This window comes from Myotis nattereri (assembly GCF_964212035.1).
Source record: "Myotis nattereri genome assembly, chromosome: 3".
Lineage (NCBI taxonomy): Eukaryota > Metazoa > Chordata > Mammalia > Chiroptera > Vespertilionidae > Myotis > Myotis nattereri.
Genome location: NC_138077.1, coordinates 3,614,056 through 3,641,943, shown reverse-complemented (window position 1 = coordinate 3,641,943; position 27,888 = coordinate 3,614,056). Strand labels below are relative to the sequence as shown.

The 27,888-nt window shown below is 55.7% G+C and overlaps 1 protein-coding gene across 1 annotated transcript; it reads right to left on the bottom strand.

Moving 5' to 3' along the window:
- Positions 1-204: 204 nt before the first annotated feature.
- On the bottom strand, positions 205-23,227 carry CHAF1B (chromatin assembly factor 1 subunit B; the record flags this gene model as incomplete). The annotated part of the gene is made up of 13 exons (XM_081088092.1): positions 205-1,583; positions 2,317-2,405; positions 4,015-4,437; positions 4,613-4,766; positions 6,121-6,212; positions 6,530-6,599; positions 7,733-7,826; positions 9,947-10,031; positions 11,903-11,999; positions 18,513-18,616; positions 18,957-19,074; positions 22,306-22,438; positions 23,102-23,227. 13 exons carry the CDS (start codon positions 23,225-23,227, stop codon positions 1,450-1,452), a joined length of 1,719 nt encoding a protein of 572 aa, XP_080944218.1. The 3' UTR covers positions 205-1,449.
- Between the last annotated feature and the right edge of the window lie 4,661 nt (positions 23,228-27,888).

Genomic DNA, 27,888 nt, shown 5'->3' with positions numbered 1-27,888 from the left:
CCCACGGAGGCCTCTCCTCCTCCCCATCCCCACGGAGGCCTCTCCTCCTCCCCATCCCCACGGAGGCCTCTCCTCTCCCATCCCCAGCAGCGGCTGCACGTCAGAGTCCCGGGAGGGGCTGGGAAGAACCCAGGTATCAATTCCTCGAGGGACCTCAATGTGCAGCTAAGCTTGAGAACCACTGGTCAACACAGACATGACTAGCCCGGCCGGCATGGCTCAGATATTTTTTCCATTTATTTTTAGAGAGTGGAAGGGAGGAAGGAGGAAGAGCGAGAGGAAGGGCAGGAGGGAGAGAGAGAGAGAATCATCAATGTGAGAGGCACATCAATCGGTTGCCTCCCGCATGTGCTCTGACCAGGGCTGGGATTGAGCCTGCAACCCCCTGGTCCACAGGCCGGCGCTCTAACCACTGAGTCACCAGCTGCTGGGCTGACTTTTCTTTGCTGCTGCTGACTTGAGTTGAAGAGCCTCTCCTAGCCCTTGTCCAAGACTGGTGGGCAGCTCCTGGCCCCTCACCCACATTCACGCTGAGGTCACCCGAGGAGAAGGCAGCCCCGGGGCCAGCACCCTCATCTGCGTGCCTCGCGTTCATCACGCCAAAGTGACAGGCATCAGGCCCTGACAGACATTCCCGGTGACAGCTCTTCTCAGCGCCAGCTCCTCAGCGGGGTGCCACCTGCCACGTGTGGGCCGCCGCTGGGCACCCACCCCGTGCCTCCTGCAGCCACAGCCCCACTTCACAGTCTCCCCAGCAGAAACAGAGACCTGTCACGCCCACCCCACCCCTGCCCTCACCCTCCCACCCTCACCCTGGACGGTAAAAGCAGAGGCACAGGCGCAAATCACTAAGTTACTTTTTCTTCTTTGAAAAATCAACCTAAAAAGTTAACCTATTTGGATACCAAATTGTATCTCAAGTAAAATCTCACCTCTCTCCTTAAAAAGAATAAAACAGTCTTTATGCCAAAGCAGGGGTGGGAGGACGAAGCTCCCTACCCCCAACTGCTTTTCCCCTTCACGCCGGTTTACTAACTGTTTAGAACGAGCATTATTACCTTTAAAATCAGAACGCAAATAGAACAAACTGCCAAAAGCTAACCCACTATGTACAAGGGAAATCTAATAACCATTCGGACACCCGGCATTCACCAGGCCCCCGTGAGGGTCTCACTTCCGCAGGGTTTCAGGGAGGAGTGACTGGTGTTCACACCGGATAATGTTCGACGGGTCCAGCTCCAGAAACGTGTCGGGGGGGGCTGGGCTGGTGACATGTCCACGTCTCAGGCAAACTCACGCGAAGGCAGGAGCAGACCCTTCGCTGGGGGACACCGGCCACGTGCAACTTGGTCCAGGAATCAGGTTGGGGGCCCACCAGGCTCCTCTGACGCCCCGACCTGGGGTCGTCGGCCCTTCCCCGAGCGATGGGAGTCCCCAGCCGTGCAGCCTTCAAGCACAAGCCAGGTCTCCCCCCGGCTCCATCCCCTGGGCGCTGCCTCTGTCCTCTGCGAGCCTGGGCCGCTTCCGCTCCGGGGGGCTGACCTGCACGTCTCCAGACGGCTCTGAAGCGTTCACCGACAAGGCTGCCAAGTAAGCAAGGCTTAAGTTAAGAGCTGATGCTACACAACACATCCTGGCCCTGGCTGGTCTGGCTCAATGAAGAGAGCATTGGCCTGAGGACTGAAGGGTTCGATTCCGGTCAAGGGCACATGCCCGGGTTGCAGGCTTGGTCCCCAGTGTGGGGCGTGCAGAGGGCAAGTGATCGATGCTTCTCTCTCATCACTGATGTTTCTATCTTTCTCTCCCTCTCCCTTCCTCTCTGAAATCAATAAAAATATATATATATTTTAAAATTCTGTGCCCAGACAAGGAGTAAACTGCCTGGCAAGGTCCTATGTGCCTAGAATGGAGAGTCTATACCAGTGGATCTCAACCCCAGGGGCCACTGTGCCTCCCAGGACAGCGGGCGAGCTGGTGACAGGTTAGAGTGTCAGGAGTGGGGGACGGGAACATCTGGGGGTGCTAATGAACACCCTGCCACACAGGACAGCCCCACCACCAAGCTTGACCTGCCCAGCGTGTGAGCAGCGCCGAGGCTGAGAGGCACCCCAGCACCCCCTGCTGGCAGCACCCAGCCCCCTGTGTTCCCGGGGAACCCCGAGAATAAACAGGCCAGTGAGTCTGCAGGGGGGGCCAGGTCAGGTGCATCCTCGCTTTCTCAGAACCGATGTAAAATTAGCGGACGTTCATTTCCAAAAGAACAAAAGGGAAGATATTCTGCCCTCAAGGACATGGAACCAGGACCAGATCCCTCACCTGGCTGGACCTCCGTGGGCGCGGCGGAAACCACACCGTCTGGCGCAGAATTCGGGGCGTCCGTCTTCAAGGGCATCACGGTCACTCTCCTGGTTCGGAGAAGGGAGGGGCGCATGGTGAATCCGTGTGGTAGGAACTGTGTCTGCCAGCACATTCCAAAACCACCCAGAGGCGCCTGAGGTAGCAGCTGGTCATGTCACGCAAGGCATTTATATGCACGGAGACACGCCCGCGGGCTTAGTGACCAAGGATCACGCTGGTCACGTGACGTCACCACAGCGCTGACATCACCACAGCCCTGACGTCGCCACCGCCCTGACGCCAGCTTACCCCTCAGCCGGCCACCAGTGTGCGCCCAGCCCTGCTCAGAAGGCTTCCCCTACAGGCCGTTCTTTCTAAAACCCACAACCTCACTGTCCAACAACTATTCCTTTTTCAAAATTAACAACTGCAAGACGCTTGCAAGACACTAAGTGGGGAAAACGTAAATACCCCAAATATTTCACAGAACACCTTCCCCTCCGCCCCAAAAACACACAGAAGAGAAACCAAGCATTGCCGGTCTGCAGAGACCCGACTCGGGGCCGGACACCCCTAAACCCCGCAGTGGGCCCACCAGCGAAGTCATGTGAGTGAGCACGGCAGAGAGCCGCCCCAGTGCTTCCAGCACCTTCTGTCACCCCCACCCCCGGCCCAGCGGCCCCCAGGAGTCTGCTCTAGACAGAGGGTGCAGTCTGTCTAGAAGGCCGGGAGGTGGGACACCGGTGAGCAGGCAGCAGATGGAGCAGGGAGGTAACTTCCCCGACGTCCAGGGAGGAAACCGGGCAGCACAGCTGCTGGGGGCTGGGGGTTAGGGGGTCAGGGGGTCAAGGGCGGGCGCGGTCCTCTCTGCAGCGGCGGCGGGACCTCGGGCCGATCTGCGGCTGCCTGATGAGAACCGGGGCACACACCACTGTGCCACCGGGATGCTCTGCCGGCCGACAGGCTCCCAGCTCACCAGGCGCCGTCTGCTGGCGGCAAGACACCTCAAGGCGCCCACCACCGCGCAGTGCCCGCCACTGTGCTGGGCCAGAGGGGCTCACACCTCACGGGGAACAGCAGAAACGAAACCCCGGCCCGAATGTGACGTGTGACAGAGAGAAGGGCTGATGGAAGACACAAGTGTCCCCGGGGAGCAGTGTCCGGGCGTCCAGAGGAAGGTGGGTCAGAGGCCCCAGGCCGGGTGTGCTCTGGGGGCCGGGCTTTCCGGGTCGGGCTGGAGAGGAAGGCACCGGGGAAGGGGAGTGAACGCGGACAGTCCCGGCCTGCGGGTGGAGCCACACCTGTGCCACAGGTAGGAAGTGGGGACCCCGCAGGTGTGTGAGCCAGGAGGGGGCGCTCGGAATGAGGTTAAGAAACCTCTGGAGCCCTGGCTGGTGTGGTTCAGTGGCTAGAGCATCGGCCCTTGGGCTGAAGGGCCCTGGCACATGCCCAGTCAGGGCACATGCCCAGCTTGTAGGCCCGATCCCCAGCAGGGGGCGTGCATAAGGCAGCTAACCAATGATTCCCTCCCATCACTGATGTTTCTCTCTCCCTCTCCCTTCCTCTCTGAAATCAATAAAAACATATTTTAAAGAAAGAAAACTCTGGAGCAGCAGAATCGTGCTGCCGGCACTTCGCCTGCTGACAGGGGCCCTGGCACCTCCATCCGGTCCTTACCGGGGTGTCTTGCTCCAGGCCTGCAGGGTGTGCAGGGTGACTCTCCGGGGCGGGGGCGCTTTTGGGGTCTGACTGCTGGGCGGGCTCTTCTCCTCCGAGGGCCTGGGCGCCGCGCCCCTGGCGGTGGCAGCCGTGGAGGGCGAGTCCTTGGGCGCTGGGGCTGCGGACGGCTTCCCCGGAGCGGGTGCTGGGCAGGGGCTGCCGGGGTCGGGGATTCTGCTGGCGGGGGTGCCCTCCCCCAGCCGGGGTCCCGGCGAGGACTCCTGTTGGGTCTGACGCTTGGTTTTCTTCGCCGTCTCAGGAGTTCTCGTGCTCAGATCCGGCTTCCCTTTGAAAGGTGCTCCAAGCTCACCCTTCTCAAACGTCACGAAGGAGCAGTAGCCATCGGTGGAGGAAATGGCCAGGAAGGCCCCATCGCTGGACCTTTGACCCCAGAGCAGGAGAAAAGGGTTAAGTTTTACCAAGTCTGCGGCCCTCGTCCCGCTCTCACTGTAGTTAGAAACGAAGTGAGGCCAGGCCGCAGCGTCCTCTGCAGGGAAAACGCGGCCGAGACCCCGTCTGTGCGCTGCCGCGCCCCCTTCCCAGCCCGGCCACTCACCAGGAGATGTCGCTCAGGGTGTGGTAGTGGATGTTGGACACGTAGCCGAAAGGGAAGAGCTGCTGGGTGTCGTAGAAGAGCACGGAGTCCTCGGAAGCCACGGCGAACACCACGCGGTAGGGCAGGCGCACCAGCGGCCCCGGGGCCGGCCCGTCTGCAGGACACGGGGCAGGAAGGACAGTGACACCAGCACCAGCCAGGCGCCCGCAGGAACCATCAACTCCCGCCACGAGCCCTCTCCCCGGGACATCTGGGATGTAATTCCTCTAATGACGTGCAAAGGGATTTAGGTCTTTCTATTATTTTATATACGAACTAGAGGCCCGGTGCACGAACTCGTGCAGGGGTGGTGGAGGAGGGGAGAGGGACCGTGGGAGGTTGGCCGGCTGCCGGCCAAGGGAGGTTGGCTGTGGAAGCGCACTGACCACCATGGGGCAGCTCCTGCATTGAGTGTCTGCCACCTGGTGGTCAGTGCACGTCATAGTGACCGGTCATTCCAGTCATTCAGCAGTAACGGTCGTTTAGGCTTTTATATATATAGATGCATGAATGAACGAGAACTATGCGTGAACCAATGACACATGACAGGATCCAAGAATCCCGGGCACCGAGGTGCAAAAGGAAGAGCATTTCTGATAAGGAAATACAGGGTCACATGGAAACATTGTATCAAGTGATGTTTTCATGCTCTTTCCGGTTCATTATATTCACTCGCATAAGACTTAGAGAGTGAAAAACAGCTCCCACTTCCAGCCTTGGAGCAACAGGGCCCCAATTTAGCCTCCGACTTCTTAAGATACTGACTGCCCAGCAGCAGTGAAGGCCAGCGACCCCCAAGCGGTGGGAAGTAAAGGCATGATGTGCTGCCGCAGCCTCAGCTCACCGCCTGGTCTCCAGGCCCAGCAGAGGGAGGGGAGCCGGCAGTGCCCGCACGTGCCCTGAGCTGTGGGGCTAGAGCGAGGCTCCAGGCTGCAGCAGGGACCTACGGGGCCCGTCGTCTGAGCTGAGCACTGGCCGGTGCACGCGGGTAGGGAAGCAACCCGAGGCCCAAGCAAGAACAGGAAAGAGACGCCCAGCCAGTGTGGCTCAGTGGTTGAGCATCAACCCAGGAACCAAGAGGTCATGGTTCAATTCCCAGTCTGGGCACATGCCCGAGTTGTGGGCTTGGTCCCCAATAGGGTGCGTGCAGAAGGCAACCTATCAATCATTCTCTCTCATTAGTGATGCTTCTCTCTCTCTGCTATCTATCTATCATCTATATATATATATATATATATATATATATATATATATATATATTTCTTTTTTAAGTTGCCCTAAACAAAGACAGTGTGTTCTAGATGCTGCCAACAATGGATACACAGTTTGGTAACATCAGTCTCTGTTCCAACTCCTCTGAGTAACCAAACTGAGCCAAACCCACATGCCCACCTTTCCGCGACTAAAACCCAAACCCCACCCACCCTGGTGACCTGCCTGACAGGAGACACCACTGGGTTCTGATGTACCTGTTTCCACCTCCGGTCTCAACTCAAAGTAGACGGGGCAGCAGCGGACAGCAAGCGTGGCTTTTCCGGGACATGGGAGATGCGCCACAGGCCTGGAGGCGAATCATGGGTTAGAGCAGTGGTTCTCAACCTTCCTAATGCCGCGACCCTTTAATACAGTTCCTCATGTAGTGGTGACCCCCAATTTCATTGTGACAAATTAAACATAATTAAAGCATAGTGATTAATCACAGAAACAATATGTAATTATGTATGTGTTTTCCGATGGTCTTAGGCGGCCCCTGTGAAAGGGTTGTTTGATCCCCAAAGGGGTCGCGACCCACAGGTTGAGAACCGCTGGGTTAGAGAGGCCATGCTCAACAAAAGCAGAGAGAGGGCCGACGTCCCCGACAGTCCTTCAGGCGCTCACCTTTTCAGGTTCTTCCTGGAGAAGAGGTACGTGGTGTTGGTTACATTTTCGCCAGACTCCACGCATCCGGCTGGGAGGCAGGGAGGCACTGTTATTAAACTGTCCACCAGCAAACCCAAGGCAGCCAATTCTGGTTTAAAGTCATTTTCCCAAGAGGTGGACTCCCTGGACAGGGTGTGCGATCGGGACAAATACAAACCTTCGCACACCTGGGCTCAGCCTCACACTGGCTCCACCCACCTTCCTCTCACCTGAGGGCACAGCCACCTGAAGGCACAGCCGCCCGGAGCCTTGCCCAGGCCAGGGCAGGAAGAACATAAAGCTCTGTGCCTGCTTCCCGACCTCAGCTGCCGTCCAGTCCGAGGGCTGAGACTGGCCTCTTCCCGTCTGCCTGACGGAGCCAGGAGCTGCCAGGAGACAGCCCTCTGCCGAAACCCCAGCCCTGCAGAGCTGACCTGCTCTGGCTCGCCCCACTGACATCTCCACTCTCTGATATCAATATATATATATATATATATATATATATACACACACATATACATATATATATATATTTTTTTAAAGTTGCTCTAAGCAGAGACAGTGTGTTCTAGATGCTGCCAACAACGAACACACAGTTTGGCTCTCCCCAGGCCACACTTGGCACAGCCAGACCCGGCAGAGAGCGACCTGCAGACACGGCTGCTCTTGGACACGTCTCCTTGTCTTCTCCTGCTGCATGAGCGTGCGCGCGCGCGCGCGCGCACACACACGCATGCGCACATGCACACACGCGCACACGCACACATTCTCTCACATGTGACCACTGCGTATCCACCAGGAGGGCAGCAGCATCTCGCCCCATCCTTCCACCCCCAGGATCCACTCTGACAAACACCTCACCAGCCCTGCATTCCCTCCAGACTCACGTAACCGTGACAACCATATATACACACATAGCGGGCTTTAGTTTACTTTATAAAATGGGGTGTTATTTAGACTTTTCCTTATTTTGCTTTTCTTAGTCAACTACTCATGAAAGAGATCTTGCACAGCAACTAACGCTTTCTTTTTCCACCTCTCCCACCCTCCTTGGGTTCCCTCCTCTTATACTTTCTCCAATTTTCGCCTTATTCTAACCCACACCTTCTATGTGACACTGGCACTCCCGGAGGCGACACGCGGGCCCGCCCTGCACCCACCCGTGAGCCCGGCTCCACGCACCTGGGGTGAGCAGCAGGGAGCCGTCGGGAGTGAAGCTCAGTCTCCGGAAGAACGACTTCATGCTGTCGTCGTGAAACATCCGGTAACTCCTGGCCTGAGGCACAGAGTGTCAGCGTCACCCCAGCCCCCCAGAAAGGCTCACCGTTGCCTCCCATGCGACCATTCATTATGACGATCATCAATAGAACCGAAACAACCTATCACCAATCCAATACTCCCGTGGGACTGCGAGAGTACTCAGCCACGAACGGATCGCCCTTTTGTTCAGGAAAGCTTGTGTGTGCACGTGTGCGCGGGGGCCCGGGTGTGCACATGTGTGCGTGCATGTGTGTGCACATGTGTGTGAGTAACTGGTTTGTGTGGGGATGAGACTGGGGAAAAGCAAGAGGGTGACCGAGCCCTCTGCTTGCTGTCCGTGTGTAACTGAGAATTTCCACCTGAATAAATGCTTTGTTAAAAGGATGTAGTGATCATTAAACTGGCAGCCAGATCTTTCCGAACCACCCTTCTCGAGCTCCCTGTAGAAGGGCTGCATGCGCCCCCACTTCAGGAACATCGGGGCGTTAGTTCCAGGAACCCGGGGAAGCATCACCCTCGCTTCCCAAAGCGCGTGACCGCCGCACCGCCAGCCACGGCCCACGCGGCCGTCACCTGCCCCCTAGGCCTGGACGGCGCCCGGTCCGTTTTGTGCCGATAACCGACTGGCTGGCTCCCTTTTGCGGGAGCGCCTGCTTCCGCAGCCTCCGTTCCTGCAGGACTAGGACCTCTCTTAATTCGCCAGTTCTTCCTAAGGTCGAAATCCCTCCTGTTCCTGAGCCGCCCGATGACCGGTCCCTGCTCTCTGCGCCCAGATCCTCCATCTTCCTGCCAAGATGCTGTCTGCACTGCCTGCTGCCGGGCCAGCCGCCCCGACCCACCGGCCTCCGCACCTCGTGCCGGGGTCCTCCAACCAGCGTGCCCCACCCACGCCACACCTCGGAATCCACACCTCGGAATCCACACCTCGGAATCCACACCTCGGAATCCACACCTCGAATCCACACCTCGGAATCCACACCTCGGAATCCACACCTCGGAATCCACACCTCGGAATCCACACCTCGGAATCCACACCTCGAATCCACACCTCGGAATCCACACCTCGGAATCCACACCTCGGAATCCACACCTCAGAATCCACACCTCGAATCCACACCTCGGAATCCACACCTCGAATCCACACCTCGGAATCCACACCTCGGAATCCACACCTCGGAATCCACACCTCGAATCCACACCTCAGAATCCACACCTCGAATCCACACCTCGGAATCCACACCTCGGAATCCACACCTCGAATCCACACCTCGGAATCCACACCTCGAATCCACACCTCGGAATCCACACCTCGGAATCCACACCTCGGAATCCACACCTCGAATCCACACCTCGAATCCACACCTCGGAATCCACACCTCGGAATCCACACCTCGAATCCACACCTCGGAATCCACACCTCAGAATCCACACCTCGGAGTCCACACCTCGAATCCACACCTCGGAATCCACACCTCGGAGTCCACACCTCAGAATCCACACCTCGAATCCACACCTCGGAGTCCACACCTCGGAATCCACACCTCGGAGTCCACACCTCAGGATCCACACCTCGGAATCCACACCTCGAATCCACACCTCGAATCCACACCTCGGAGTCCACACCTCGGAATCCACACCTCGGAGTCCACACCTCAGGATCCACACCTCGGAGTCCACACCTCAGAATCCACACCTCGAATCCACACCTCGGAGTCCACACCTCGGAATCCACACCTCGAATCCACACCTCGGAGTCCACACCTCGGAATCCACACCTCGGAGTCCACACCTCGAATCCACACCTCGGAGTCCACACCTCGGAATCCGGAGGCCTGCCCGTCTCCGGCTGGGTGAGCCCAGCTTTGGGGTGGAGGCCAGACCCCCGTAGTTTTTAATGCTTTCCTGGTGACTCCACGAGCAGCCTGGTTGGAAATCACTAGCCTCCATCATCGGCTCCCCTGGCGCCAGACAGGCCGGCCCACCACACTAGCCGGGCCCCGACTGCCCAAGGGGAACCCTCACTGGGGTTCAGGTGTCGCTGAGACTGATTAAGCTGCAAGGCACGGAGGAGCTCAGACTTGCCTCCGCTCCACTGCATCGCGGCTGCCACGCAAAGCCCGGGCATCTCCTACCTACCTCTCCCTCGGCGCCCACACCCGCCAGCATCTTAGAGACGTTGAAAGCCACGCGCTTCTTCTGTGTGCTGTACACCCTCAGGGTCCTAAAGGGAAAGGAAAGTCCGGTCTCGCTCTTCTGGCAATGAACTGTGTCTCTCACAGAAACACTGTCACCCCCTCGGAGGGTGGCCTAGGCAATCTGTGGCCTGCGAAGCCGTTCACGGTGACGTCCCCTTGACCGAGCCCTTGAGAGAGGAGCAGGTGTCAGCAGCCTGACGCTGTCACTGACACGGTGCAGACAGGCATCATTTCATTTCTCACGGAAGGTCCCGGCTCCCCCGGGAAGGCCTTCCCTCGGCCAGGCCTCGTTTCCCAGGCCAGAATAAACCGTGGGGTTTATTCTCGTGGAACAGCCTGGTCCTCAGGGATTGGCAAGAGGAAGAAAAGCACCACAGGCCAACTGCAGGCTGGTAACTCAGAGGGTCCCACTGGCTAACCAGGGCCTCCTGCCGGCCGGAGCCCACACAGAGCGGGAAACCAGTGACACCTGCAACATAACAGCAGATTCCAGGGAAACACACACCAGCTCCCCACTTACTCTCATTCCCAGGCACCTGAAATGAGACCTGCTATGATGAAAAGTAGTCAGTAAATATTGAAAAGGGCCATTTGGACTGATGAGTAATATGCCTGGAACTCCTGATTTTAAAAAAAATTCTTTGTTCCAAGGACACAACTCAATGCGATTCACAAGTAAACATGGCAGTAGGTCTTCCTTTCCAAAGGGACAAGAGTTTACTTTTATATTAAACAGTCTCCTTAAAATCGCTGCAGTGGCAACAAAAGGAAACCAATATCCAGCCCTACCATTGGTACCTCAGCTAAGTCATCTATACTAATAAAAGGGCAATATGCTAATTAGACCAGAAGTCCTTCCTGACAAAGCCACGGTGGTGGGGGCCAAGGCAGAGGCAGTTAGGGGCGATCAGGCCGGCAGGGGAGAGCAGTTAGGGGCGATCAGCCAGCAGGGGAGAGCAGTTAGGGGCGATTAGGCTGGCAGGGGAGAGCAGCTAGGGACGATTAGGCCGGCAGGGGAGAGCAGTTAAGGGCGATCAGCCAGCAGGAAAGAGCAGTTAGGGGCGATCAGACAGGCAGGCAGGTGAGCAGTTAGGAGCCAACGGTCCTGGATTGCGAGAGGGATCCCAGATTGGAGGGGGTGCAGGCCCGGCTGAGGGACCTGTCCCCCCATGCACGAATTTCATGCACTGGGCCTCTAGTCTATATATATAAAAGCCTAAGCGACTGGCTGATTGGCCGGCAGCTATGACATGCACTGACCACCAGGGGGGCAGACGCTCAACACAGGAGCAGAAACCACAGGCATGAAAACATGGAACAGACTGATGAATCTCAGAGGGAAAGGGGTAAGGGGAGGACAGGAAGAGATTAACCAAAGATCTTATATGCATATTAGAGGCCCGGTGCACGGATTCGTGCACTGGTGGGGTCCCTCAGCCTGGCCTGCGGGGATCAGGCTGAAACCAGTTCTCCAACATCCCCCGAGGGGTCCCAGATTGCGAGAGGGCACAGGCCAGGTCGAGGGACCCCACCTCTAGTAGTTATCATAAAAGATCTTTTCTTTAAAAGTTGCCCATGAAATTCAGATCTAATTCCAAGCTCTTTCTGCATTCATTCACCTAGCCCGGCCAGCGTGGCTCAGCGGATGAGCATCAACCTATGACATCCACCCATTCCATAGACTTACATGATGCTAACTTCATGTAAGGCACTTGCCCAAATTAGTTTCCAATGTTTCTTATGTTGAAAGAATAACAAATAAATTCTTTCTATGAAATTGAGACTCAAAGAACCAAAGCTAGGACCATGGCTTATATTGGCTAAGTTGTGATAAAATACCTCTGCAGAAATTTTTAAGTAAACAGATATAAAGACAATTCGTCCAATACTCACGTACCGATCACAGCTCAGGGTCGCAATATATTGGCCCAAAGGATCCCAGGTAACTCCTTGTACATAACTTTTATGTTCATTAAAAATCGAGATCTTCTGTCCTACGAGAGAAGCACACAACAGCATAACCAAGACCTACTCCCGCACCAGCGTGGACACTGCAGTCAGTGTCATGGTCCTGACACTGCTCTGCCTTCAGCAGGCGGCAGGGGGACTGCCCCCAACACTGGGTCAGACCCGGGCCACACAGGTCCTGCAAAGCCCCATCCCCAAGCGCTCAGAGCCGGTGGCGGGACCAGGCAGGGCGAAGGGGCCAGTGAAGGGAAAGGAGGTGGACTAAGCAGACGCACGGGGAGAGGGAGCCATGGCAGTGGCTGCGGACTGCCAGGGGGAAGGTAAAGGGCCAAACTGACAAGATGAGGAGGAAGGGGGTGGGCGACAGGAAAAGGCCCCGGGCACTCACGGTGCGGCTAAGAGGAGCACCAAGAGGGAGTGACCTGGTGGTAAGGATGAACCTGAGGGGGCTTTTGGCGTTTTGTTTGTTAATCCTCACCCATGTATTTTCCCATTGGTTTTTTAGAGAGAATGGAAGAGGGGGAGAGACAGACAGAAACACTGATGTGAGAGACATCCACCAGTTCCCTCCCACACGTGCCCCCACTGGGGCTGGGGATCGAGCCCGCAACCCAGATACGTGCCCTTGACTGGAATCGAACCCGAGACCCTTCGGTCGGCAGGCCGATGCTCTAACCACTGAGAAACTGGCCAGGGCAAAACTGAGGTTTTGAAAAGACCATGGGGAGTGCCCCTGGTTAGGAGGTGAGGGTAGACTAGGTGAGCGAGAGGCCTTAACCCGAGCAGCACTGGCAGGGATGGACAGGGACTGGGGGTGGGAGGTAGAAGGAAAACCAGACACACACAAAGACGACCTGAAGAGAGAGGAAGTCATGAAGCCTTGGCCATGCTAGGAGCACCAGGACTCAGTTCTCTGAGGTGCCTTCCCTGCTCCTCCCCTCAGCCCTCTGCCATTCATCCGTCCAGCCCTCTGCCATCCCCCCAGCCCTCTCCCATTCATCCCCCAGCCCTCTGCCATGTCCCCAGCCCTCTGCCATGCCCCCAGCCCTCTGCCATTCAACCCCCAGCCCTCTTTGCTGCGGGTCCCCTCCCCACCACCCACAAAGCTGGCCCCCACAGCTGCCAGCGCCTACCCATGTACAATGTGCATGCTTCAGGCTAACTCCCCCGCTCCTTCCTTAAACTCTGTCCAGGCAGTCTGCTGAGATGTCGGGGACCAGGGTGACGAAGGGGGCACAAGGAGACCTGTGGGGTTTGGGGAGAACAGGAGTGGAATCCGACTCCCAGGTGGGGCCATAATAAAAAACCCCTGCGGCTGGTGAGGATGATGGGGAGTGGCCCAGTCTGCAGGGTGGCAGGTGTTACACCAGCTGCGCTCAGCCTGGGACTGGGACCTGAGACTGTCACCCCGATCCGGCCTGGGGTTTGTCTTGGTGGGAAGGATGGAAGGAAAGGGCCGAGGGAAGTGAGTGTTGATGAACAGCCCCTGGGGGAGCACGGGGCCGGGGCTACCAGGCCAGGAAACAGGGCTCAGACCGAGGCTCCGGGAAAAAGAAAAGGTGTTGGGGCCTGAAGGAGACGGCTATGACGGGAGAGTGGGCCCTGGGCTTCAGATGTCAGTGGTGGAGCAGCTAAAAGACCTGACACTGACGGGATGTGACAGCTGGGACCGCGTGCTCTCGTGAAGACAGGACTCAGACTACAGAGGGGCCAAGGCGCTGGGCGGCAGCAGGAATCAGCACATAAGGAATTCCTTAAATAAAAATGCACCGACTGGCCCAGCCGGTGTGGCTCAGTGGGTGAGCATCGACCTGTGAACCAGGAGGTCATGGTTTGATTCCTGGTCAGGGCACATGCCTGGGTTGCAGGCTCGATCCCCAGTGTGGGGTGTGCAGGAGGCAGCCGATCAATGATTCTCATCATTGATGTTTCTATCTCTCTCTCCCTCTCCCTCTCCCTTCCTCTCTGAAACCAGGAAAAATAAAATTTTTTAAAATATTGACTTTAAATAAGTTGCCTATGTTACATATTTTTTTTAAAAAAACACACCTTTACCCACATAAGACAGAGGTCTGAGACGTAACCCTGATTCCCACACTTCCTGCTAAGCCTGCTCCTCAGCCCCCCTCAACTTCCACCTCCACGCCCACCCCCGCGGTCCAGCTCAGGAAATGGCTCCAATACTCACCTGGTTGTCAAAAAGCTCGGAGTTACAGCCAATGCATCAAACCCTGTCAGCTCTTTCTACAAAGTATGTCCCAACCCAACCCTGCCACCCCCTTCCATCACTAGCACCCAGCCTAGCACTGTCACCCCCTGAATCACTCCTGCACCACTGACAGCGTCCCTCGCTCCCACCTGTGTCCTCCTAGGACCGATTTGCCACATGCCACCTGGAGGCGTCTTTTTAAAATCCCCTTATTCTCTGCTCAAAACCCTTCGGCACCATGGGTCACAGAAGGCTGTGGCCGGGCCCCTCCCCGCTCCACCCTCAGTCCCCCAGCCCAGCCCACCCCACCCCGCCTCCTGTACAGTCCATTTCCTCCACACACAGAGCCTCTGCACTTGCTGTTCCCACAGCTGGAATGCTCTTCCCAAAATAACGCACCCCGCTTGCTGCCCAAATTCATTCAAGCCTCTGTTCAAACCCCCCGTGCTGAGCCTTCCCGAATGACCTCCACTCCCCGACCCTACAACGCCTCTACTACCTGACACCCCAGTAGGAGGCTGCCACCTTGTTCGTGTACTCTCCCAGCACCTGCGACAGTGCCCGGCATGCTGGCATGTTCAAGTTCATTACCGGGGCGCTGGCAGGACTGTCCAGGACAAGGGTCAGATTTGGGGATGAGAAGAAGTGGCACTCGTCGTCCATTAGAAAGAGCGTGACGGAGACAGGGGATGATCGAGCGAGGCAAGCTAGAGGATGGGGTAGCTGACAGCACCCAGATAAAAGAGCAGCTGGTGCAGAGGGGATGGAAGGGGACTGTGGCGGCAGGAGAATCACACCAGCCTGCACGACGGGAAAGGGAGGAAGAGGCTGGGAGAAAACATCACGCCTGAGTGAAGGACTGCAGGACTAGGTATCAGCTGCTACTGAGCTGTGGCTTTCATTGCTCTTTATATTCCTATTAGACACCTGGTGCATGAAATTCGTGCATAGGGGGGTGGGGGGGATCCCTCAGCCAGGCCTGCACCCTCTCCAATCCAGGATCCCTCTTGCAATCTGGAACCACTGGCTCCTAACCACTCACCTGCCTGCCTGCCTGATCCCCCTAACCCTCTGCCGGCCTGATGCCCCTAACTGCTCTCCCCTGCCAGCCTGACCCCCTTAACTGCCTAACTGTTCTCCCCTGCCAGCCTGATCCCTCTAACTGCCTAACTGCTCTCACCCCCTGCCCGATCCCCGTAACTGCCTAACTGCCACCTTCTCCCACGGTCTCTGCAAAAAGGACCACGGCGCTGGACAGGGCCTTGGCCCTCACAGCCAGCACAGCCTTGGCCCGATCTGAGCTCCCTCGGCCCTTGCAGCTGCTATGGCTTTGTCTGGAAGGACATCCTCCCTAATTAGCATATTACCCTTTTATTAATATAAACTAGAGGCCCGGTGCACAAAAATTTGTGCACTCGGGGTGGAGGGGGGTCCCTCAGCCCGGCCTGTGCCCTCTCGCAGTCTGGGACCCCTCAGGAGATAATGACCTGCTGGCTTAGGCCTGCTCCCGGTGACAGAGGGCAGGCCCAATCCCTAGGTGCAGCCCCTGGTCGGGCTCAGAGCAGGGCCGATTGGGGAGTTGGGGCGCCGCCCCCTGTCATGCAAAGAGCAGGGAGATTGGGAGGTTGTGATGCCACCCTCAGTCACGCTCAGGGTAGGGCCGATTGGGGGGTTGGGGCACCGCCCCCTGTCACACTCAAGGCAGGGTCGATGGGGAGGTTGCGGTGCCACCCCCTATCACGCACAGAGCAGGGCCAATCAGGGGGTTGGGGCACTTCCCCGTGTCACTCACAGAGCAGGACCCATCAGGGGGGTTGGGGCTCTGTACCCTGTCACGCACAGAGCAGGGCCCATCAGGGGGTTGGGGCGCCGCCACTCTCACACTCAGGGCAGGGCCGATGGGGAGGTTATGGCTCTACCCTGTCACACACAGAGCAGGGCCTGTAGGGGGGTGGGGGGGGGTTGGGGCGCCGCACCGTCACACACAGAGCAGGGCTGATCAGGGGGTTGGGGCGCCACAAGCTGTCACACACAGAGCCGTAGGGCGATCAGGGGGTTGGGGAGCTCCCCCGTATCAGGCACAGAGCAGGGCTGATCAGGGGGGTGGGGCGCCTTCCCCTGTCACGAACAGAGCAGGGTGGATAGGGAGGTTGTGGCCCCGCCCCCTGTCACACACAGAGCCGCAGGGCGATCAGGGGGTTTGGGCGCTGCCCCCTGTCACGCTGATCCCGGTGCCGGGAGGCCTCGCGGCTCCACTGATCCTGGTGCTGGGAGCCATATTACCCTTTTACTATATAGGGTAGAGGCCTGGTGCACTGATGGGTGCCGGCTTGTTTGCCCTGAAGGGTGTCCTGGATCAGGGTGGGGGTCCCCACTGGGGTGCCTGGCCAGCCTGGGTGAGGGGATGATGGCTGTTTGCAGCTGGTGACACACCCTTCAGGGTGGGGATCCCCACTGGGGTGCCTGGCCAGTCTGGGTGAGGGGCTGAGGCCTGTTTTCAGGCTGGGGGTGACTGAAGCTCCCAACCGCTCCTTTTTTCTTTTTTTTTTTTTTATTCTGGGCCAGCTTTAGCTTTGAGGCTTGGCTCCAGCTCTTAGGCCTCCGCTGCTGAAAGTAGGTTTCTGGCCTTTGCTTACAATGTTGCGAATCTGCTGGCTGAAGCCCAGTGGACTAAAGCAGGTTTCTGGGGTTTTGTTTAGCTTCTATATTTGTTACACAGTTGCTTAGAGTTGCAGTTTAGAGGCCGGCAGCGGCAGGCGGGGAACGTTGGAGTCCTCTGTCACTGAAGCAAGCAAGCCTCATGTTAGTTTCAAGCTGCCTGGCTGCTGGCCGCCATCTTGGCTGGCAGTTAATTTGCCTATCTCCCTTATTAGCCAATGGGAAGGGTAGTGGTCGTACGTCAATTACCATGTTTCTCTTTTATTAGATAGGATAACTGCCAGAAACCAATTCTAGCATGTCATAATTGCAAGAGTTTCATCAAAAGGTTGATGGGAAAAAAAAAAAGAAAAAAAAAAAGCCAAAACCGGTTTGGCTCAATGGATAGAGCGTCGGCCTGCGGACTGAAGGGTCCCAGGTTCGATTCCGGTCAGGGGCGTGTACCTGGGTTGCGGGCACATCCCCAGTGGGGGATGTGCAGGAGGCGGCTGATCGATGTTTCTCTCTCATCGATGGTTCTGACTCTCTATCTCTCTCCCTTCCTCTCTGTAAAAATTCAATAAAATATATATTAAAAAAAAAAAGGTTGATGGAACTTAGGGACTTAACAAGGGGTGAATCACACATGTAGTCACCTGTTGGGAATGGCTGAAGGCATTTCCCCAAACCTGAAAAGGGATGATTGCTTGGCTGCCAGACAGCTCAGGGCATCTTAATCTACATGTTATTGCCTCCTACTGGCCAAACACCTGAACAGCCATAGGCTAATTCTTCCATTCTGACAATGCCTCTGTATATGAAAACCCTACCCTTTGAAGTGTATATCTCTGCCTCGCCTCAGGACAAATGTGTTAATAAAAAGCATGGGGTCCTGAGACGAGAACTTAGATCTTAGTTTCCTTTAAACTAGGCTCCTCTGACCCCCAATTGCCTTTCAAAATTATACTTCGTCTCGACTCCTATTTAATCTACGCACAGCCTTCTCCAGATTCCTGAACACTTCTTGATGCAGGAACAAGAACCCCGGCAGGTAACTTCTCACGTGTCTACTGCATCCCCAACTAGAGAATAGGTTCTTTCAAAGCAGTGAGGCCCTGGCTGGCATGGCTCAGTGGTTGAGCATCAACCCTTGCACCAAGTTCGATTCCCGGTAAGGGCACAGGCCCGGGTTGCAGGCTCGATCCCGAGTGTGGGGCGTGTAGGAGGCAGCTGACCAGTGATTCTCTCTCATCATTGATGTTTCTATCTCTCTCTCCCTTCCTCTCTGAAATCAATAGAAATACTATTTTTTTTTTAAAGGCAGCAAGGTGCCTTCACCTCCTGAAATGGAACCTTGGTCCTGCCTATCAACACGGAGCAGGGAACGCCCCTGAATGAAGAGTTCCCCAGAGCTAAGCACCATGAGGGCAGGGGTCAGCTGTCCCTCCAAGGCTGCCTCCCGGGCACGGGGCACCTACCTTGCTCGGCACCAGGCACTCAGGGCACCACCCTAAACCCAGGCTTCCTGCCCGGGACCCTCAAACTGAGCTGGATACACGGCACCTGCGCTAATCCCCAACTCGTTTTCGCTCCTTAAAGAAACGCGTCTGATGCCTTTAAAGATAAAGCAGGTTAGGCTTTGTAGACACGTAGGATGTTCCTCCCCAGATAATAACAAATGCGTATCAGCTACCTTTACTGACGTCCCAGATGATGGCCGTGTTGTCCACAGAGGCGGAAGCCATCAAATTGCCATCGGTGGCCCAGCAGATATCGTACACATCTTCTAGGTGGCCCCTGGAATCCAGAGGGGGACGGGGGAAAGGAGAGAAAGAGGACAAGAAGTTTAAAGGCAGACCCAGGCACCACACGTTAGAATGGGATGTTAGAAACTGCCGCTGGGACTATGTGAGCTACAGCCATGACCGACCACATCCAAGGATATCTGTCTTTAAAACTGATTCGCTTTACTTGTTAGCAGAAACTCAGGAAATCCATTTTAATCATGCTTTTCTCTTTTAAAACCATTCTCTTATTTCTGTCTTGCATACGGAAAAGTTTCAAGGGAGATACAAAAGTCAGAGCGCATTGTCAGCTGAATGCAGCCCTCGGGGAGGACCAGCCCCGCCCCCGGCACCTCAGCGTCTTCACCACCGTCCAGTTCTCCTTGTTCAGCTCCGCCTCGTCCTCGTCCTGGAAGGCCACCTGCTCGGGCTCCTTGCTGTCGTTCACCTTCCACAGCAGAATGACCGCATCTGGCGGGATTAACGGGGACAAGCCTGCTGTACCGCTTGCCCTGCGCTCCCGGGTTTCAGGCTATTAAATAACAGGTACCTTGTTCAGCTACGGCCACGAGCATTTACTTCTAAGAATGCTGAGGGGAAAACAGGTTTGCCTTCTGAGCTAAAACCCCAAGATCAAACTCATACCAGATCAGAGCTAGACAAGTCGCCTTCAACAGAAGGGTCCCCTGGCGGGCCAATCACCACTGCAGAGCGACTAACAACCCAAAAGGCAGAGCCGAGAAACAACCGAGTAAAAAGAAACCCGCGCTGGTGGGATGGCTCCGTCGGTTACGGCGTGCTCCCCATATGCAGGGTTGCAGGTTCCATCCCCAGTCAGGTCACATACGGGTATGCATCAAACAATGAATCATCAATAAGAGGAACAAATGTCTCTCTCTCTCTTTGTCTCTCTCTCAAGTCAATAAATAAAAATTTTAAGTAAATTAAAAGGAAAAAAAAAACAACCAGCAACGAAGAGCCACCAACACCAGGGATGGCAAATGTTTCCTAGCTGTGCAACCTTTAGCAAGTCACCTGAGGCCTCAATTCCCCACTTGTAAACTGGGGGCAATAGCCCTAGCAGGTATGGCTCAGTGGACAGAGCATCGGCCTGTGGACCAAAGGATCACAGGTTCGATTCTGGTCAAGGGCACGCACCTCAGTTACAGGCTCCTCTCTGGCCCGGGCCTTGGTCGGGCTCGTGCAAGAGGCAACCAATCGATGTGGTTCCCTCACATCAGTGTTTCTCTCTCTTTCCCTCTCTCTTCCACGCTCTCTAAAATCAAAGGGAAAATATCTTCAGGAGAGGATTAAAAAAGAAAGAGAAAATAAAATGGGGATAATAACAGGGGGGTTGTTGGGAGGATTAAATGAGTCAACATGCATAAAGCACTTACAGCTCCACGCCCCGCCCGGGTAAGCCCGCATGTCAGCTAGTCATATCATGCACGCATCTCATACATTAGCCTGACGTCATCGATCGTCCGGTCCCTAACCACCCGCATTCTGAGTCACGCTCACCACATTACCTCCCGCCCAGACACGGCTTCCCTCGGAGAACGGCCCACAGAGGCCAGGGAAGGGGGCATTCCCCTCCTATGACTGGATCCCGGGAGCTCGCTTGAGCAGAGATGCGCCCCAACATGAGGACACACTCCACTTGCCAACAGCAGGTGCCTGGGCCTCCAGGGCCAGAGGGCTTTGCCGCCCGGGGCAACCTCACAGCAGACTGCCGGCCAGTCCCGCCAGGGGGCGCTCCCACTCACCACCCTTCCCCTCTCTACCCACACTCAGGACACATGGCCACTGAATTTACCAACCAGGTCTCTTTTCCTCCTGCAAGCAAAGTCTGAGATTTCTGTTTTATTTTGCACTGGCTTCTAGACTGTTCTAGTGTTAAAGCATGGTAAAAAGATTTACTTTTTTTGTATAGTTTGAGTAGAGATAGGAAATATATAGAGGCCCGGTGCACGGGATTCGTGCACTGGTGGGGGGCGTGGCCTGTGGGGATCGGCACACTGTGGGAGCACTCATCCAGGTCAGCCGAGCGGCTGTGGACCCTCCCTCTGAGCGGCTGCTCCCTGGTCTGGCATCTTCCATGGAGCCGGAGCACTCGCCTCTCCAGGGGACCCGATCGGGCCGGGCCCAGGGACAACAGAGGTGATGGAGTAGGCCTCAGTCCCACGGCGGCCACGAAACCGCCTCCCAGCCTCCAGGGTCAGCTCTGCAAGCCCAATGGCAGCACGGTGTGGCCTGTGGGTGTCCAGAGGAGGCAGCAGGGAGCGAGGAGGAGGAGCCTAGGGTGAGGAGGCAATAATCGCAGCCCAGGTTCCTGCCTGTTTGCCCGGGTTCACAGCACAGCAGCTCATCCTGGTCAGCTGAGTGGCACTCCCACTGTGGTAGCACACTGACCACCAGGGGGCAGTTCCTGCATTGAGTGTCTGCCCCCTGGTGGTCATTGCGTGTCATAGCGACTGGTCGTTCTGCCCAGGCTTTTATTATATAGGATGGAGTCATTTTAACCAAACTGCTAAAATCATTCCCATTATGAAGGTTGAGGCCGGAGGAAAGATTCCATTCTTGTTCTAACTGGCCTGGGAACTTAAACTTTCTGAACTTTCCAGTCCAGATCCAGTGCCCAGATATGCCCCTGGACAGACACCAGGCCTCCAGATAACCCTGACTGCCCTCTGAAGGGCTCAGTGTCCAGCACCTGACACCCATTCCCCAGACCACTAGATGGGATCAAACCCCTGGTGCCCACCCTCGAGCCCACCTGGCACCCATCATCCTCCCCGACACCTGACTGGTGACCGTCCTGGACGAATCCCAGGGCTAAGAATGCAGGACTGACAATTCTTAAGAATGTACTTTTGACCATAAGAAAAATTGAACTTTTCTTTCCTTTATGGAGCACTTCTGGGTTTTTGCCTGTGTTCCCAGGGGGTAAACTGTAAGACCCTTGAATAAGTCTTTCTCCTTTTTAACTAGCCAAAGCCTCCAGGCTTTTCTTCAGGTCGTGGGACATGTTTTATGCCAAGAAGCACAAGCAGAAAATGTAAATCAACCTACTTCCATGAAACAAACACGTTAGAGGGCCATGTGAACAATACCCCCTAAGCCAGTGGTTCTTAACCTTCCCAATGCTGCGACCCTTTAGTACAGTTCCTCATGTTGTGGTGACCCCCAATTTCATTGTGACAAATTGAACATAATGATTAATCACAAAAACAATATGTAATTATACATGTGTTTTCCGATGGTCTTAGGCGACCCCTGTGAAAGGGTCGTTCGACCCCCAAAGGGGTCGCGACCCACAGGTTGAGAACCGCTGCCCTAAGCCAATTAATTAACTAATTATACAGAAACATGGGACAGACTGTGATCACTTATACATTCTACACTAACAGTGAAGCCAGGCCAGCACAGGGCCAGGAGACCCCGTCAGAATGGGAAACACCTCCTACTGTCTCCACGCCAGCCCAGAGGGAGCGCGTGGCCAAGGAGGCATTTCCAGAGGGGTCTTCTCAGATAGTTTACGTTTGCTGCCCCCATCTGCTCGTGCGCCCCAGAACATAAAGGAAAGATGGACGGGTCCAGCAACCTCTAACGTAAACAAGCCTTACTGGGCTCACGCCTCAGGGTTTGACAGGAGACACACGGACACGTGGCCTCTGAAGAACCTTGAAGTGCGACACTCACCGTCTCCTCCGGAAGCTAAAACCTCCCCGTTTGGAGAGAAGCGCACGACATTGACGGCTTTGGTGTGGCGGGCCAGATTGGACAAAAATTCAACAATGGCCTTCCCGTCCGGTCCTTTTTCCACCTTCCAGACCTGTGGACACCAAAACACGCATCCAGAGCCACCCAGAGCGAGCACCTGCCCTGCTCCGCGCACTGAAATAACCCTCTGCTTATGTTCAGGAAGACGACGTAGCTTTTCTTTTGAAACATAAAAGGAAGGAACTTGCCGAAGCCGGTTTGGCTCAGTGGATAGAGCGTCAGCATGCGAACTGGAGGGTCCCAGGTTCGATTACGGTCAAGGGCATGTACCAGGGTTGCGGGCACATCCCCAGTGGGAGATGTGCAGGAGGCAGCTGCTCGATGTTTCTAACTCTCTATCTCTCTCCCTTCCTCTCTGTAAAAAATCAATAAAATATATTTAAAAAAAAAAAAAAGGAAGGAACTTGTGTCTGAGCCATAAGCCCACAGTCCCATTGCTGAGTGTCCTCCCTCCGGCCTCGTTCTAGTCCAGACTGGTCCCCGATGGGGACCTGGCTCGGGTTCTAAAAGCACAGGGATCAAGTCCCCTTAATCTGACCCAAGGAGAAGGCGGCTTCTTTCGGTTTCCTTGTCCCCCCCCCACCCCCCCGGCCCTGAGAGTGCGTCCCTCTGGGCTAGATGAGGAAGTACGGAGTTGGCTGGCACCAGCTTTAAATGGAAGCCTGGAGAATGCTGCCTCAGCGGGGCTCCCTGTGCTTGCCACTCCCCGACTGACCCTCACGGCGGTGTCCACGCCCGCGGACGCCAGCCTGTGGACCCTCCCGGCCGCGCCGTGCTGGAAGTCCAGGCTGTACACCGGCTCCTTGTTGTGCCAGGCGATCTCGCAAGTGATGACCTTCATCCTCCCGAGTCGCGGGCAGCGTTCCTGTTCCAAAGACAGAGGAAAGCTGAAGACCGGTGGTGATGAACTGAAGAGGAGAGCTGGGAATCGGAACACTTGTTATGAGCCAGGCGTCCTAACCACGGAAAATGCACGCTGGCAGCTCAGGCTGCTACAGCATCGTCCCGATACATACACCAAGGTGGCCCGCAGGGTCGCAGGTCAGGGCACATCCAAGAAGCAACCAATGATGGTCAGAATAAGTGGAACAAATCATGTTTCTCCCTCGGTCTCTCTCTTCCTTCCTCTCTCTCTCAAATCAATCAACAATTTTTTTTTTTTAATGCACGCTGTACTGGAAAACATGCGAGTATGTCCTGACACACCTTGCAAGTTGCACCTAAAGTGCTCTGTTGAGCCCTAGCCGGTTTGGCTCAGTGGATAGAGCGTTGTTGGCCTGTGGACGGAAGGGTCCAGGTTCGATTCCAGTCAAGGGCACATGCCTGGGTTGGGGGCTCCATGCCCAGCAAGGAGGGTGCAGGAGGCAGCCGATCGGTGATTCTCTCATCATTGATGTTTCTCTCTCTCTCTCTCTCTCTCTCTGAAATCAATAAAAATATTTTTTTTAAATGCTCTGTTGAGCCCTGGCTGCTAGGTTTGTTCTCCTGCTACTTGGAAAAGCAAAATGGAACACGCAGGCAGAGAAAATCAGGAGGCCCGCGGGCTGTGCCCCCGCCCCCGCTTAGTGGCGATTGGGGCGCGCAGAGGGAGCCAGAGGGGCCAGCGAGGGAACCCCACTTCCCAGGAGCCTAGCCGCCTGGTGAAGGGAGCTCCCAGGAGGAGGAGCCCCCAGGAGGAGGGGACTATCCGGGAGAGGGGGCTGCCCGGGGGCTGCAAAAGGAAGGGGCCAGGGCCGCGAGGGAACCCTGCTCCCGGGGACGGGGCCTCCGGGGCCAGGGGACCCCCTCCCCAGGCAGCACGCCCGGGTAGCCGAGACCTGGCCCGGCGGGGAGGAGACCGCGGGGCCCGGGCCGGGGCCGGGGCCTGGGCGGGAACCGGCCGCCCGAACGCGCGCCGCTCCGGAGGCATCCCTGTCCCCGCCGCCGGCCCTCAGCGGGAGCCTCTCGCCCCTGCCCGGCCGGCGCGGCCGGTTCAGAGACCCCCGGGGACGCGGGAGCCCGCTGCGCGGAGAACTCACCTACAGGGACCCGGTCATTCAGCGGCTCCAGCGCGCGCTCCGCTTCCCGCGCGCCACAGGCCCCGCCCCCGTGGGAGGGGCTGCAGGGCGCCCCGCCCCCCGGGCGCCGAGCGTGGTGGCCCTGCGCCGCGGAGCCGTCCAATCAGGGCCAGCTCCCGCCGGCTCCGCGGAGCGCTCCCGCGGCGGGAGGTTGAGCGAGTCGTCCATTCATTCGTTCATCTCTTCTTCCCTTGTGGGTTCATTCTTCTAGCAACCATCCCAGCACATGGGCCACGCTGGGCCGCAAGCTGACGCCAAGGCCTACCCTCGGGAAACGCACAGGCGGTAAGAGGAGGAAGGAGCAGCCCTGCAGGACCGGACCTCCCAGACCCGCCCAAGACTCCCGTCTTTCCCTGGGGCAGCGGGCTTTTGAGCTGTAACCTGTCTCGGGCCCTGTCTCGGTCTCTAGAATTTCAATCAATAAAAGACTGTCCTCGACATCCTGTAGTCATGTACGCAAGGAATTATAATAAAAAGGTAAAGTGGCCCTAGCTGGTTTGGTTCCGTGGGTAGAGCTTCGGCCCGCGGACTGAAGGGTCCTGGGTTCGATTCCGGTCCAAGGGCACATGCAGGGGTTTTGGGCTCGACCCCCAGTAGGGGTCGTGCAGGAGGCAGCCCTTCAATGAGTCTCTCTCATTGATGTTTCTCCCTCTCCCTTCCTCTCTGAGATAAATTTAAATAGATAAGTGAACGAAACCACGTGCTCTTGTTATGCCCAGATTTCAAGATCCCCCAAGACAGACCACCAGGGAGCCGAGTCCCATGCAAAAGCATAGAGTCTCTTATTCAAGCCCGGGACATGGTCCCCACCCCCCCACCCCCCCACCCCCCGCTCCATTACTGGATTGAAGAGAGAGCCCGAGTCCCAAGGCAACAAAGAATTTATAGGGCTTGGGGTCAGGGGGTGGGGGCACCCTCTGACCACTGATTTGGCCGATTCCGGTTGGTTGAGTGAGGGCCGGGGCTAGTGACGCAAGGGCAGGGTGCATCTAGGGTCTGGTTACACAGACAGGGGGGTGGCTAGCATACTCTTAGCCTTGGGCTAGTTTCCCCCGCTTTCCCATTGGCCGAGATAAGGACAAGCCGAGTAACTGATACATTCTGCGGCTTTTTCTTGGAAGAGGGGATAAGGACACAGCTATCAGTCCTGTTCTGTTCTTTCATTCTTACAGTCCCAAGGACAAGGTTATTTCGGATGTGAAGGCTCCAAGGAAGTCTGAAGAGAAGGGGCATTTAAAGGCTTCAGGTGGTAGAGTTTGGGGTAAGCAGCTGGGAAGTGAGGACTCGCGCTAAAGAATATCACAGTGGCAACAGAGCAGAGTGGGAGCAGTGGGACCTGTGATGGGAAAGGATGGGTGGGCAATGGCCTGGAAGTTTTGCAGGCCAAGGGATTTTGCAAAAGGAATGCTACCCTGTGCAGCCTGGAAGAAAGCCTCCCCCAGGTGACTCTCCCACCCCCACATCCCCTCCTCTTTCTCCCTGGATGTCATGGCACTGAAATCAACCAGGTCTCTTTATCCTTTTGCGAACAAATATTGAGGTTTGTTCTTTATATATTGGCTTCTAAAAGATTTGGGACTTACACTCTGGACATACTTGAAAAAGTGTGTGTGGTGTCTTTAATTCCCATAACCTTTTTTATAATGTCTTGCAAGGGACGAGAAATAAATGAGCATTAGGAGCAATTTGTTTGAATTTGATACAAATATGTATCTAATGTAAAGATAAAAACTTAAATATAAACTGGACGCATTTATATGTGTGCAACTATTTTCTGGAAAGACATACAAAACACAATGGTGGTTACCCCTTAGGGAGGTGGTGAGGAAGTCTTTCCACTCTACCATTCTGTTCCAGTTCCGACTGTTCCCCCTTCCCCTCCTCACACATCCCAGTGAGAAAGTGGCCACGCTGGTCCCGAGTTTGTTTCAGGAACCACCCACGTTCAACGTTTGCAAATGGTCCTGTCGGGTACAAATGAATGGTTCTTGGCTCTGATGGCTTACTGGGAGGCCTTAAAAACTACTGATATCTGGTCCAATCCCAAAGACTCTGACTTAATATGGGGTGCAGCCTGGACCGGGAGTCTACAGGACTCCCCAGGTGGTTCTAATATGCCGCTGGGGGTGCGAACCACCAGTATAAGCCATCTTAATCACTCCTCAATGACAACTAATGACCTAATGGGCTGTGTGACAGCAAGAATCAAGCATCTGGACCATGTGCCGTCATCAGCAGCCTCTGCACGGGAACGTGGGGCCCAGGTGATGGACATCTACATGACACGCCACTGCAGCCTGCTGTGTCAACTCATAGCTTTCACTGATTTTGTAGCCTTAGCTGACTAAAGTGGGTCTTTGTTGGGATTGTGGACTACCTTCTCATGCTGTTTTTAATTAGTATAAGCAACACTGCCCTCCTACACTAGCCTTTTACAAATGTAATTTAACAAAAAAGGTAGGTAACTCTACCTAAATGGGAAATATGCCATGAGAGTCCACGTTGCTCTCGGTCAAACTCGTTAGCCTCTCTCTCTTCAATGAGGCAGCCAGGCAGCGTCCCCAACGCAGAGATGCAGATCTTTGTGAAGGCCCTGACTGGTGAGGCCACTGTCCTTGAGGTCGAGCCCAGTGACATCACTGAGAATGTCAAAGCTAAAATCCACGTGGGCAAACAGCTGGAGGACCGCCGAACTCTGATGACAACAGTCACAGAGCCCACCCTGCACTTGGCGCCTCGTCTGCGGGTGCCAGCATCAGAGCCTCCCTCCACTAGCTCGCGCACAAGTACCACTGCAACAAAATGATCAGCAAGTGTTCCGCCCGCCCGCCTGAACCCCCTGCTGTTAACCGCCTCAGGAAGTGCGGCCACACCAACAACCTGCACCCCAGAAGGCTGAGTAAGGCCCCTCCAACCACCTCCACAGCCCACAGGCGGCCTTCTGCCTGACTCCTGTGACCCTGAGGCCTCACTAAAGTCGCTCTTTTGTTGATTGACTGGAGCGGTTAAAAAAAAACACAAAAGCCGAAACCGGTTTGGCTCAGTGGATAGAGCGTCGGCCTGCGGACTGAAAGGTCCCAGGTTCGATTCCGGTCAAGGGCATGTACCTGGGTTGCGGGCACATCCCCAGTGGGGAGTGTGCAGGAGGCAGCTGGTCGATGTTTCTCTCTCATCGATGTTTCTAACTCTCTATCTCTCTCCTTTCCTCTCTGTAAAAACTCAATAAAATATATTTAAAAAAAAAAAAACACAAAAACCTGTTAGCCATATTTTCAAAAGAACCCTATCTTAGCAGTATTTTCTTAAAAGGTGAAAAATATACCAATACTTCCCCATTAAAAGCCAAATAATATCCATAAAATATATTTTTTGCAAGAATATAGCTTACCAAAAGGAAAAAATAGCAAATTCCAGAAAGAATGGCTACATAAATACTCACAAACTT